Source organism: Amphiprion ocellaris, chromosome 13 (genome assembly GCF_022539595.1).
Source record: "Amphiprion ocellaris isolate individual 3 ecotype Okinawa chromosome 13, ASM2253959v1, whole genome shotgun sequence".
In the NCBI taxonomy this organism is placed as follows: Eukaryota; Metazoa; Chordata; class Actinopteri; family Pomacentridae; genus Amphiprion; species Amphiprion ocellaris.
In genome coordinates this window covers 1877102-1891826 of record NC_072778.1, presented here as the reverse complement: position 1 = coordinate 1891826, position 14725 = coordinate 1877102, and the positions used below count along the sequence as shown (strand labels likewise).

Below are 14725 nucleotides of genomic sequence, written 5' to 3'. Positions count from 1 at the left end.
AACACAAGAACATACAAAATGACTGAAAAGAGACACAAAACAACCACAAAGAGATGCACAACAACCACAAAGAGACACACAATAACTACAAAGAGATACACAATAACTATAGAGACACAAAACAACCACAGAGACACAAAACAACCACAAAGAGACACAAAACAAAAAAATTGGCAGCAAAGAGATGGAAAATAACTACAAAGAGGCACTAAATGATTACAGAGAGACATAAAACTACAAAAAGACACAAAACAACTACAAAGAGACAAAGACACGAGTCCAAAGAGACTCATCTCCCCATTTTAAAGTGACAAATAAGAACCAAATTGCTGAAATTAATGAGCCAGTTCATGGTGAACATTTAAACATTAATGTGAAGTCTGACCATTTACCTTTATTTAGATTCTCTCTGCTCCACGTCTGGATTCTCTTCTGTATTTTAATCTGTAAACAAACCCAGTTTTTATGGTTTTAAGTGAAGAAACGGCTTTTATTTCACCTGGACACAGCGAGGATGTGAGGACAGCAGGCGACCGGACTTCATAAATTACCAGCAGCTCTTTATCCCCTTCATCAATTTTTCAGATGAGTCGGCCGATCGATCGGCTCCTCCACTCTATTAATTTCAGCCTCCAGGACTCCAGCGTTTCAGAGGAAAACCAGCCGACTGAGAGTCTGACGGCTCTGGAAACGAAGCAGTTCAGGGGTGGAGTGAGACGAAACTCAACCAAAGTCACTCTCTGGTGTTTTTACCGTGTTCGGATGAAGAGATTTGATTCATTTACACAAAACAAACCAAAATAGACACAAAACAACCACAAAGAGACATAAAACTACCACAAACAGACATGAGCAACCTCAAAGAGACAATAAATAGTAGCCACATGAAAAACTAAAATTAAAAAACAGACCACAAAATGATTAGAAAATGACGGCTACAAAATGACAAAAATAATGACTAACGGACACACAAGACAACCTTAAAGTGGCACAAAATGATTCAAAAGAGACACAAAATGACTCTAAAGAGACACAAAGAACCACAAAGAGACACAAAATGACTCTAAAGAGACACAAAGAACCACAAAGAGACACAAAATGACCACAGAGAGACACAAAGAACCACAAAGAGACATAAAATGACAACAAAAGCCAAAAAATGACCACAAAAAGACACAAAACAACCTCAAAGAGACAAAAAATAAATACAGAAACACAAAATGACCACAAAGTGACCACAACAAAATAACTACAAAGAGACACAAAATGACCACAGAAAAACACAAAACGACCAGAAAGAGACACAAAACGACCAGAAAGAGACCCCTGAACACACTAACGTAGGAATAAATACCAACATTGCTGTAATGTTTTTTCATTTAATAATTAGCAACATGTTGATCGTTCAGAGCGACATTTAATCCTTTTACCAAACCTTATATATAACCTGTATCCGTCAATAAATGAAAAACACAAAAGAGAGAGAGTGTGTGCCTGCGTGTGTGTGAGTGCGTGAGTGACAGTTTTTATTGTGTTTCTGAGAAAAGCTCTCAGACAGCGGGACTCGTGTGGCTGGATGCTGAGTGGAGGCTTTAATACCGCAGTAATATCAGATAATACCCAGCCACAAACAATAACACGCCCAGACGCTGCTCTTTGTTGGGATTACTGCTCCGTCGTACCTGGAAGCATCGCATCATCATCATCATCATCATCATCATCATCATCATCATCATCATCATCATCATCATCATCATCATCATCATCATCATCAGCAGCATCATCATCATCATCATCATCATCATCATCATCATCATCATCATCATCATCATCATCATCATCATCATCATCATCATCATCATCATCATCATCATCATCATCATCATCATCAGCAGCAGCAGCAGCAGCAGCAGCAGCAGCAGCAGCAGCAGCAGCAGCAGCAGCAGCAGCAGCAGCAGCAGCAGCAGCAGCAGCAGCAGCAGCAGCAGCAGCAGCAGCAGCAGCGTAATCCCAGTCAATACATCCTGGCAGGGATTACAACCAGTATGAGACACAGTGGGGTCAATGATGGAGTCTGTCTGGATGGATGTAATGGGTCCTAATCACCATTAATAACACGGAAAAGACACAAGCAGAGCAAGTAGATGATGGATAATACACACAAAGAGACACAACACAGCCACAAAGTGATGCTAAACAATCACAGAGACACAAAACAACCACAAAGCAATGCTAAACAACCACAAAGAGGCACAAAACAGCCACAAAGAGACACAAAATAACCACAGAGACACAAAACAACCAGAAATAGACACAAAACAACCACAAAGAGACACAAAACAACCTTGGCATCTTAAAAAAATCTTTATTAACAATAATATAAGAATGAAAACAAGACCACATCTGTAATATTTGTTCTTCAGTTCGGCTCAGTGTTGGAATCACAAGATCAAAAACCTCCCAAAGACCAAATGGACGGCAGTTTAATAATTTTAGTGATTAAATCGGCTCAGAGTGTGTTCACCCTGCAGGATGTCTTCTACACAAACTGTCCTCTGGATGTTTTCAGGAACGTTCCAGAACGGGATCGCAGAGGGTGAGGTGGATCCGTCCTTCGGTCCTCTGGAGGCCATGCGTCTGTCCGTGGTGACCGACTCCCCGGTCTGGGTGATCCTCAGCGAGGTAACGGGTTCTCACAGAGGTTCTGGGTTCCTCACAGCAACCGTTAGAGACTCTGGGTGCTAAAAAATGACCCCAAATTACTTAAATTTGACTCCGCAGTTACCCAGAACGTGTCAAATAATAGTTCAAATGTGCCCAAAACACAGTGTTCAAACACTTTTCCCAAAAATAACTCGAAATTTGTCCACAACAATGTCAAACTTGTCAAAATCAGTTGAAAATGTGTAAAAGAATGACAAATATTCATTCAAATGACTCAATATTTGACCTAAAATTTATTTTTAAAGGCTCAAAAATGATCAAGAATTTAAAAAATGTGTTCAGAATGACCAATAGAATGACCAATAAAATGTCCAAAATGCCACAAAAATAGTCATAAATCACAAAAAATGGTCCAAAATGACCCAGGAATTGTTGCAAATGACATGAAATGGAAGAAACCTATTTAAAACTTGTCCCAAAACTTTCCAAAGTAACGACTGTTCAGAATGGCAGAAATCGGTCTGATTTGTTCAACAGTTGTCCAAAATTATTCAAAAATTGTCCACAATTATTTTATATTTGTCCCGAATGATCATGATATTTGTCCAAAATGACTCAATATTTGATCTACTTTGAAATTATTTGAAATTAGTTCTAAATGACTCAAGAACTGTCCAAAATATTTTAAAAAATGCTCTAAAATGACCAAAGAACTGTTAAAAATGACAGAATGTGTCTACAAAACAACTGAAAAAGTGTCCAAAATGACTCGAAATATCAGAAATAGTCCAAAATTCCTCATAATTTGGCCAAAAATGTCTCAAAAGTGAAATGAAACAGTCTCCAAAATGACCAAAAAAAGTTCAAAATGGCTTAGCATGAGAAAAAAATGGTTGAAAATGTCTTAAAATTCGTTCACAATTACTCAAAATTTGTCCAAAATAGTAAAAATGTTTTTAAAAAAGATAATATAAATCTGTCCTAAATTACAAATATTTCTCCAAAATTACTTTGAATAAATTAAAATAATAACAATGTGAACTTTTCTGGTATTTTACTGTAATTTTACAGGACGTTTCGGCACAGTTTTGAATGATCAGATTCATTTTATTAATTTTATAATTTTTACTATTTTCTTCTTTGGGCTGCAAGTTTTTATTAAAGGGTTCTTTATAATAACATTAATTTTATTATTTTCTTCTTCTTCTTCTTCTTCTTCTTCTTCTTATTATTATTATTATTATTATTAATAATAATAATAATAATAATAATAATAATAATAATAATAATAATAATAATAATAATAATAATAATAATAATAATAATAATAATATTATAATAATAATATTATTTTATTGTTTTACAGGTTTGTGTTAAAAGTTCTTCATTATCATATTCATTTTATTATTATTTTTATTGTTGTTATTTTACAGGTTTGTGTTAAAGATTCTTAATAATCTCATTTATTTTATTATTAGATTTTTTATAGGTTTGTATTAAAGGTTTTTAATAATCTCTTTAATTTTATTATTTTCTTGTTAACTTTTTGCAGGTTTGTGTTGAAGGTTCTTAATAAAAGGGTTTTCAGAGCTGATATTAGTCTACTTCTGTCTAAATGGAGCTTTTATTCTCTTTACTTTCTAGTTTTTCAGTGATTATCGAGGCTTTATTTTATTTATTTTATTTTCTAGTTTTTTAGTGATTATCGAGGCTTTATTTTATTTATTTTATTTTCTAGTGTTTCAGTGATTATCAAGGCTTTATTTTATTTGTATTATTTTCTGTTTTTTCAGTGATTATCGAGGCTTTATTTTATTTTCTAGTTTTTCAGTGATTATCGAGGCTTTATTTTATTTATTTTATTTTCTAGTGTTTCAGTGATTATCGAGGCTTTATTTTATTTCTTTTCTTTCCTGCCTCCCTGCAGATCTTCATAAAGAAAGCCGAGTGAAGCCCCTCTTCCCCCTCAGCGATACCTCAGAGCCGACCGGAGGCTCGGCTGCCTCCAGTGCTGCTCAGATGGATCCGGCCGCGGAGCCACAGCGCCGCCGCCTGGCCGGGCCTGGAACCACGGCGAGCGGTGGGAGGAGCAGCCGTTGAAGCTGCACGCCTGTATCTATGTACATACAGTAAAATAAATGTTCTACACTGGTGGTGATGCCGAGCACCTTCCTGAGGACGGAGCTGCTGCTACCGGACCTGGAGGCAGAACCGGACCTTCCTACCGACTCCCAGACCCTCCACAGCCGGACGCTGATCCACAGTCAGCTTTCATTCCACCTGGCTGGAAACGACACAAACAAGACAGAGACTTTGAGTTTAATGATGAATTTTAATCATCTGGGTCGGTTTGTGTCGATTCAGACGGAAATACGTCACCGCAGCGTCTCAGATTCTGCTCAAAACGACTCAAAACGTGTCCAGATTCTCGAAACATTCTCCAAAATGACCAAAAAAAAGTGACTCAATAATGGCTCAAAATGACACAAACATGTCGTAATGACTCAGTAGTTGTTCAAAATGACAAAAGATATCAACAAAACAACTGAAAAAATGTCCAAAACTCGTCAAATATTTGTCCTAAATGACAAATTTTTGTCCAAAATTACTTAAAATTTGGCCAAGAATGTCCCAAAACGTGTCCAAATTATTAAAAAAATTCTCCAAAATGACAAAAACTTGATATCTTCAAATTTTTTCAAAAATTTACTCAACATTTGTCCAAAATATTCCAAACTTTCAAAAATTTATTACAAATTTGTCCTAAATGACAAATATTTGTCCAAAAGAATTTAAATTTCAACCAGCAGCATCTCGAAATGTGCTCAAAATGAATCAAATATGATCCCAAGTGACAAAAAATAATCCAAAATGACCATAGAGTTGTTAAAAATTTGTCTAAACATCTCTCTTAACCTGTCAAAAATAGTCAAACATTTGTTCTAAGTGACAAATTTATGTCCAAAATTACTCACAATATGGCCAAAAATGTCTCAAAATGTGTTTAATTTTTTTTTATTCTCCAAAATGACCAAAAAAAGTCCCAAGTGACTTAATAATGGCTCAAAATGACCAAAACTTGTTGAAAATGTCTTGAAATTTTTTCACAAATTTAGTCCACATTTGTCCAAAATATTCCAAACTTTCACAAATTAAATACAAATTTGTCCTAAATGACAAATATTTGTCAAAAAGAACTCAGAATTCAATCAACATTGTCTCAAAATGTGTACAAATGATTTAAAAATTCTCCAAAATAACAAAAACCTATTGAAATGTAACATTTACTCAACATTTGTCCAAAATATTAAAAAATTAAAAAACAACTAAATCTGACTAAAACTACAACAAACCTCAAAATAAGTCTAAATGACTGGATATGACCAGAATAACTTAATATTTGTCCAGATGTGATTCCAAAGTTTTAATTTTGTAGTTCATTTAAAATGTGTCCAAAATCACTCAATGTTTACTAGAAAATGATTCATTTCTTAAAATTCTATTTAAAACTCGTCCAGAAATGACTCTAAATGTGTCTAAAATTACAAAAAATATCTCAAAATATGTCAAAATTGTTCTAAAAATTACTCAGTGCTTTAAAAACAAACCTATTCTATTTAAACTGGACCAAAAATAAGTCTAAATATAATTTTAATTATTTAAAGTTTGTCCAAAATGACAGGAAAAAAGTTAAAATGAGTTTAAAACGTGTCCAAAGTTGGTTTTACTCTTTTGGAACTCTGTGATCTTTTTGTGAACTGACTGGAGATCAGATCTGGAACCCTGGAGATTATGTCAGATCATCTAGAACCTCTGGTTCCACTGAAAATGAAAGTTTTTTAAATAAATAATTCAGATCTATTGTCACTAACTGGAACCTGTTTGAGTCGTTTCCAGCAGAATCCTGATGTTCTGGTAGAACCTCTAGGATCCTGATGTTCTGGTAAAACCTCCAGGATCCTCTAGTTCTAGTAGAACCTCCAGGATCCTGTAGTTCTAGTAGAACCTCCAGGATCCTCTAGTTCTTGTAGAACCTCCAGGATCCTGATGTTCTGGTAGAACCTCTAGGATCCTGATGTTCTGGTAGAACCTCTAGGATCCTGATGTTCTGGTAGAACCTCCAGGATCCTGATGTTCTGGTAGAACCTCTAGGATCCTGATGTTCTGGTAAAACCTACAGGATCCTCTAGTTCTGGTAAAACCTCCAGAATAATGATGTTCTGGTAGAACCTCCGGGATCCTCTAGTTCTAGTAGAACCTCAAGGATCCTCTAGTTCTAGTAGAACCTCCAGGGTCCTGCTGCTGTTGGTGGTTCTGCAGACAGACGTCCTCTCAGAGCCGCTGAGCCGTTTGCCTTAAATCTAAATATGTAGCTGAACACAAACTCCCACAATCCTTTGCTGCAGCCTCACAACTTCCTGGAGGCTTCAAACTACTGATGCTGTTCTAACCAATCAGATCCCTGCTGGCCGAGGCCTTCACTGTTCACAGTATCTGGAGTACTCTGGAGTACTCTAGAACATACTGTAGTACTCCGAGGTAGAACTCTGGAGTACTGTGAGTTACCCTACAGTACTCTGGAGTAATCTGAAGTTCACTGTAGTACTGTGAGTTACTCAGGAGTACTCTGACCTACTATGTAGAACTCTGGACTACTCTGTAGTACTCTGCAGCACTCTGAGTCACCCGACAGTACTCTGAGGTACTCTGCAGTACTCTGCAGTACTGTGTAGTACTTTCCTGTAGTTCTGTGTCTCTTCTTCCTCCACAGGTTCAGTTTTCAGTTCTGTGACTCAAATGAAGGAACTTTGATGAGCAGAAAAAAGCTTCAAACATTCAGAAAACATTTTAGTTCAGAGTTACTCTGTAGTACTCTGGAATACTCAGAGTTACTCTGTAGTACTCTGGAATACTCTGTAGCACTCTATAATACTCTGGAGTAGTTTCAAACAGTCAGAAAACATTTTCATTTAGTTCTGGAGCTTCGTCAGGTCGATTTTCTACTGAATCACAGAATTCATCCACAGATAGAAGCTTTGAGACACAACCAACAGAAATCACAGTAAACGGGTAAATTAATACAAAAAGTCTCCAAAACTATTTATAAAGAGTCTCAAATGGCCTGATGTGTTTAAAATGACTCAGATTTGGTCCAGAATGATTCCCACTTTCCTAAGATTCGTCCAAACTGACTGAGAAGCTGCCTCAGGTATCAGCAGCTAAAACAGCTCTAAGAACCCGGAGATTTAAATCTTTTCACTTGAAAATCCACACATTCTTCACTGAAGGGAACAAAGTGAGTAAATGAAGGACTGAACTTATCGAGACTTTTCCTCCATGAAGCTGCAGATGAAGCTAGTCATCAGGTTCGGGTTTTCAGAGCCGAGAGTTCGTTTCTGATCTGAAACATGCGGTTTTTATTTAATTTTCCTTGTAAGATGCACTGGAATGCATTGCTCTCATCTTGTATTTGTCTTTTGTATCCTTTAGATAAACTCTATTTAAATCAGATATCCAATCTGTGAATTGTAATAAAGACAGAAATTTAAATGATCCTCCAGTTCGTTTCTTTGATGCACATTTTTAGCATCAGTTTGGCTTTTTGTTCACATTTGGCCAATTTAAGAAAATTGCTTGTGTGTTTGTAGCATCAGATTTTACAGTTCTGTCCACTAGTGTAGTTTTACATTTGTTTTTAGAAAGATAATTTTAGAATATTGTTATTTTCTCATTTACCTGAGAAACCTGCCTAAAATCACTCAAAATGTCTTCAAAATGACTTAAAAATTGGTCAAATTGGTCAGTGTCCAGAATGACTCAAATTTGGTCCAGCATGAAGTAAATGAGTCTAAAATGACTCAAAATTATTCAAAAACCGTCCAAAAATGACTTAAAATGGGTTCAAAACAATATAAAAGTTATCAAAAATGATCTAAAAATGTCCAAAATGACACAAGTGGTTTAACAAATTATTCAAATTTCGTCCAAAATGACTCATAATTTGTCCAAATGGTTCAAAAAAGTGTCCCAAATCGCTCAAAGTGTTTAAAAATGACTTAAATTTGATCCAAAATGACTAAAATCAACCAAAAATGACTTAAATCCTGCCTAAAATAACTCAAGATTTGTTCGGAATGACTTAATGTGTCAGAATGCATCGAAATGTGTCCCAAATGATTCAAGGCATTTTAAATTTGGTCCAAAATGAGTAAAACAAACTTTTTGTATACTTTGGCTGGTCCAAAACAAGTCAAAACCTGCCTAAAACAACTCAAGATTTGTTTAAAATGATTTAAAAATGGGTCCAAAATTACTCAAGGTGTTTAAAAATGACTCAAATTTTGTCCGAAAAGACTCAAATGTGTCCAGAAATTAGTCTCACTTGCCCAAAATAACACAAAACTTGTTCAAAATGACTAAAGTGTGTCAAAAAAATTACTTAAAATATGTCGGGAGTTATTTCTGGTCCGTGTACGGATCTGGTAATTGGATTTTCCGTTCTGAAACGGGGATTGAAAAACAAAAAAAACAGTGGTTATTTGATTTTTGTTTTAAAATACAAAAATTAAAATTGAAATACAAGGCGTTTTTCCTTTTCATGATCAAAAAAGGATATACGATATTTTAAAAATGCTTTGATTTTCATTTTATATTTAGAATAACAAAAAGTAAAATCAGGAAGAGGCAGAAACGAAAAAAGGTCCGTTTTTTCATTTTCTGAGACCGGAAGTGGTCATCAGCAAGGGTGGAGCCAAACAGTTTCCGTGCAAAGAGTGTATATGATTTTTTTCGTTAGTTTTCATGGTCAAAATGACAGATCAGGTGGCCAATCTTAAAATAAATCAATATTGATTTTTTTATAGAGCGTTAAAGTTTTTCGAAGCCAGGGGGCGGGGCTACTTGATTGACAGTCTGGTCTGGAATGATTGACAGGTCTTATGGAGGAGGCAGCAGAGACTCTGCTCTCCTCGTTTGGATTAATTCTGATATAATAACTGTTGGTTTATTTATCGGTGGAGCAGCAGAACCTTCTCTACAGACAGTTTTCCTGCCCGTTGGCTTGTTTTAACCAGTTTTCTACCTTCGGCTGATTCTACCAGCAGACACTGAAAGGACTCTGATAGTTCGGTAAGTTAATGTTTATTTTCGTATCGGTGCCGCTTTTAATGCACTTTATATGCAGCTTTAGTGTCAGATATAATGTGTGCCATGCACTCCAGATGTTGGTGGAGTTTATTTCTGTGTGTGTTGACCAGAGAAGAAAGTTAGCATCCAGTAAATATTAGCTTTAATGTTAGCGATGCTAACCGAGCTAGCTGCTCAGTCGTAGTCTGAGTAAAGCTAACGTAGCATTAAGCTAACGTAGCATTAAGCTAACGATGTTTGTGTTGTGTTTCATGTGAACAGCTGAAGTGTGTTGTGTTCCTGTAATGTGGTTCATTAAGTTCATAAAACTGTGGCTGGTTGACGTTAATTCAACGTTCAGGAAACTTAAATGTGATTAAAACAGTAACGTTAATGTTCTAGTTGTCAGTAATCAGCTTTAATCTGACACTAAAACAGACTCTGATAGTTTTAATGACATCAGTTTCATGAATTTGTTGAAAATTGTCTCATTTGTTGTTGTGATGTTGCTGCTGATTCATTAAAACCAGATGATCCGTGTTGAAGACACGTTTAGTTCTAGTATCAGAAGTACAAGAAGGAAAATGGAAGTTTAGTTCTGCTACATCAAAGATTTCAGGATTAAAAAAACTAAATGAGTCTTTATGCCTCAAACTTTATTTTACAATAATGAAATAATGAAATAATCACAGATAATAAAAATATAAATAGCAGAGAAAACCTGAGAGAATAATTTCCTGACAAGTCTGAAGGAAAAGCAGCTTTTTATCCTGAAAGATCAGAATCAGCTCCAACATCTGCATCTGACAGCATCAAGTCAACCAGAAAGAAAGAAAAAAGAAAATGACTTCTTTCTGATCACATCTGTTCTGCTGCTCACAGTCTGCTGCTGCTCACATTCTTCACATTTATAGTCCACTTTTAAAAGTTCAGCAGACAGATGCTCTGCTTTGGAGTGTGACGATGTCGTCGCTGATGTGGAGAGTGAAGTTTCCGTTTCACCCACAGCGTGCTTTAGGGCAGCCGGGTTGGACTTGATGTTTGAAATACTGACCCACAGCTCAGATTTAACTGTCTGTAGTTCCCTTTTGATGGATGTTAAACTTTCACTCAAAGCCGGCAGGAGCTGGGTCTTTAAAATAACCACCGTCTCGTTACAGAGTGAAAGTAGCAGTTCCTCCTGAAGGTCAGAGATCGCAGCATCTGAGGGCCTCTTCAAAAGAAGACGTAGTTGATGAAGGCGTTCTGGAGCAGGACCAGAAAGACCACGACCAAGCAGCCTTGAGATCTTAGACAGCTTCTCCCTCAGGTGGGTGTCAACAGTGTTCACAGTCAGGTCTGTGGTAATCCCATCAAAAAACAAAACAGAAAAAAATCTAGATTATAAATCAACATGTAACCAAAGCACTCTGTGTATAACACCATAGTATAGGATGTAGTTCAGAAAATGTCAAAGTATAGTATACTTTACTCAAGAATAACATAGTATGGCCTGTAGTTCATAGTATAGCATGTCGGCAAAAAAACCCCATAGATTATTATGTGGTTCAAAAAGTGCAAAATGATGGGATGTTGCCTAAAATTGTCACGTATGATATGTGGTTCAAAAAATGTCATAGTGCAGTATATTGTCAAAATAGTATGTAATTCAAGAAAACATCAGAGTATAATATGTCATCTAAAAATGCCATAGAATAATATTTCATTGCACAAGTAAAAGTATAGTCATTTTTAAAACTGTTCAAATTCTTATATGTTGCTGAAAAACAAAAAAAACTAAAACAAAAAAACATACTAGTAATATGTCAATTAAAAAGCCTATAGTATAGCATGTCGCTCTAAAAACGTCATAGAAAAGCCTTTAGTTCACAAAATGTTGCTTTGTCCCTGTTGTCTGAAGTAGGTGAGGAGCAACACAAAAACAGTCCAAACGCTGGTTTCCAGAGGGTTAGACGAGTATTTATTTGAAAGAGTAAGTTTACAACAACACAACATGTGAGGGGGTTAAAAACAAATGGGTGTTAGTAAAATAAAAATAAATAAACAGAACTAAAAGTGAACTTCCTGTTGACATTGATGGGCATTCCAGCCAGGAACAAAGTAAAAGATAATATGAAAAAAAACTCTTCCTGTTCACCTCTTAAAACCCAAAAACACACCGCAGTAGCACCCTAAACTAAAACTACCAATGGGTTCCCTGTTTTTCTTTGTGAACAATTCAAAGGTCCCTCTCTATCTCCCCACACATCCACCAACCACTGGAACACATCTCCAAAGTTCTGCCGGACCAGCTCAGCTTCCCCTCAGAAGAAGTGCTGCCACCTGCCAGATGAAGGAGCCTTTTGAGAGGCAGCTGGCATCGTGATTGGACTGTACTTTGGTCTGTTCCAATCCAGCTTCAGCTCCAGAGACGGCAGGCGGGACGAGTCAACGGAGGCCTGGTGGACGAAGGCATGAAGCTGAGTACAATCCAGAAAACAACAGAGGAAGAAACAAACATAGTGTATACATCATATACTGTAGAAAAGACACATCCACTGTAGAATTGTAGTAATTGTGGGCTGACTGATTTACTGATTAGCAGTATTTTATTTTTTACTGATTTACGGTAATAAATAAATTTTAAAATGGTGCTACTTTGGCTCTGAACCTTTATCTACCTGTGGTTGCTCTGTCTTCTGGAGTGATTTGATTGGTTATACGTCACGAATAAAACTCCTTTAACTTAACATCTGTAAACAAAACAAAAACGTATCAACAAAGTTTTCTGTTAGAGTTTGTGTTCTTCTAAGTTTAACTCCAAGATTTTAAATACTTTCATTTACTGCAAATGAATATCTACTCCAAATGTCTCACTAATAATCATTATCAGCCTTAAAAACCCACAAAACACCCCTCTATACTGGACCACACTTAGTACAGTCTGGTTCCCCCTTCTATAAATCTGCTTGGAATCTTCCACTTCCTGTTTGTCAAAGTGGCCTTCTACCTGGACAGGTTTTGTTGGAGCTCATGCAACAAACATTTTGGGTAACTGCACTTTAATATGGATGGATGACACTGAATTAGAGTCTGTTTTAATGAGACTAAGTTAAGATGTGTAGCTCTGTCATTAAATAGGAAATTATTTCTCAGAATTCACAGAGAAAAGTCTGAAATGTTTGCTAGGTTAGCGTCCCACATGTTCTTTGGCTCAGCTAATGCTAACTCTCTCCAACTTCTGGATCTCTTGAGTTGCTTGTTGTTAAAATATCTTGCTAGAGGTGCTGAAGCTCAGAAAGTCTGAGATGTTTGTTCAGAATAAGCTCATTCTCTTATCTGAACATTCCTCTTTTGTTTGAACTTTCCCTAAACTTAGGAGTTAATGACAGAGCAGCACATCCAGACTCAGTCTCATTTATGTAGAGATTAAACTTCAGTGTCATTCATTGATGTTAAAGTGCAGTTTTTCAAATGTTTGTTGCATATGCTCCCGACCAAACCAGTCCAGGTGGAAGACGATGTGAAGAGAAAGCTCCAGAGGATGAATATCACACATTTACGTTGGAAATAAATGTCCTTTAATGAGACATTGTCATGCAAAAGTTGGATTTCCCTTTAATGATGTTCAAATCTTTGTTGAGTGTTTTATTGATGTTGGTTCCTAAATGTTTTCTGACACTCGGCCCCAAAGATTAAAACATTTTACAGCTCACAAGCTGCAACAATTCACACATTATCAACTATCTTTCTGACTAAACTCAGATAAAAAGTGAAAAACTGCCTGATTCCTGCATCATGAATGTAAATCTTTTTGGTTTTTATGACAGTAAATTGAATATATTTGGGTTTGACATAAACCAAAACAAGAAATGAATTAGTGGAGAAAACAATCAACAGATTAATGGACAAAGAAAATGTGTTTTCCAACATATATGGCTGAATTACTCCAACATTACAAGATACATACAATTTTAATTCAATTTTATTTATATAACGCCAATTACAGGTGAAATTGTCTCAAGATGCTTTATTTTTATATATTTTTTATCATATTTTAAATATGACAAAGTAAGAAATTTAAACCTCTTGACTAATCCAATTTATTATTTGGTTTTTAAGAGACTAATGGACAATTAAAATAACTTTCTCCACTAAAACTAATAAACATGAGGTCAAATAGAAAGAACAGTTTTAAATACTGCAGTCTCACGATGACAAGAATAAAGTTTCTCAACAAAAAGTAAATCTGCTGGTGGATTCCATGAAAGTCCTAATAAAGGATAATAAAGTGTGATACCAAAGGTTTGTGGTGCTAAAAATGTCCAAGTAAAGATATGAAGTTGAACATCTGGATGGAGGCTGATAAAAGTTGACCTCCCTTCATTTCACTGGAGCGACTCCATGGATTTTATGGATGGTGGTTAAAGACCTGCTCTTCTAGTGGTCTTCCTTCTAGTCGCTGTAAAAAGTCAGTCCATCCTGGCCGACTTCAACACCTCTTCATGACAACTTGTTCTGCCTCCGACCTGGTGGAAACTCCAGAAACTCGGGAAAACCTGTCGAGACTCGAAGAACTCGTGGAGACTTGAAGAACTCATCGGGCGGGGGAAGGTGTGGTGGGTGGTGGGGAGAGGTGGGGGAGTAGAGGGGGGAGGCCGCCACCCACCTCCCCGCCTACTCTCCGCCCTGACTCCACCCAGACTCCGCCTTGGCTCCACCCATGTGGTGACTTCAGCAACTACGATGTCAAAGGGACGACGAATTTATTTCTTTGTATCTGATCTGTAGCTCAGTGAGTTAAGGATTTGCCTATGGAGCTGCAGGTCGCTGGTTCAAGACCAGACACTTCTTAAATTTTCTCAAAATCCTGACAAAGACAAAGAAAGAAAACTGCCAGTGGTGGGTCTTGAACCTGCAACCCTCCACTCTGTAGTCACTCTTCTTATCCCCCTGA

At 36.5% G+C, this 14725-nt stretch overlaps 1 protein-coding gene and 1 long non-coding RNA gene across 2 annotated transcripts in view; both read left to right on the top strand.

Annotated features, from left to right (window-relative positions):
* The window catches only part of mgat4b (alpha-1,3-mannosyl-glycoprotein 4-beta-N-acetylglucosaminyltransferase B), a 72198-nt gene extending 63981 nt beyond the window's left edge, over positions 1-8217 (top strand). Inside the window, exons 14-15 of the mRNA XM_055016613.1 lie at positions 2570-2682; positions 4592-8217. Coding sequence (XP_054872588.1) covers positions 2570-2682; positions 4592-4615 — 137 coding nt within the window. The 3' untranslated portion in view covers positions 4616-8217. The remainder of the gene's footprint in view (positions 1-2569; positions 2683-4591) is intronic.
* Positions 8218-9598: 1381 nt separating this feature from the next.
* On the top strand, positions 9599-14359 carry LOC129350314 (uncharacterized). Its single transcript, XR_008603674.1, has 3 exons — positions 9599-9792; positions 10950-11098; positions 12014-14359. It is a non-coding gene; the product is annotated as an uncharacterized LOC129350314 (long non-coding RNA).
* Positions 14360-14725: the final 366 nt, after the last annotated feature.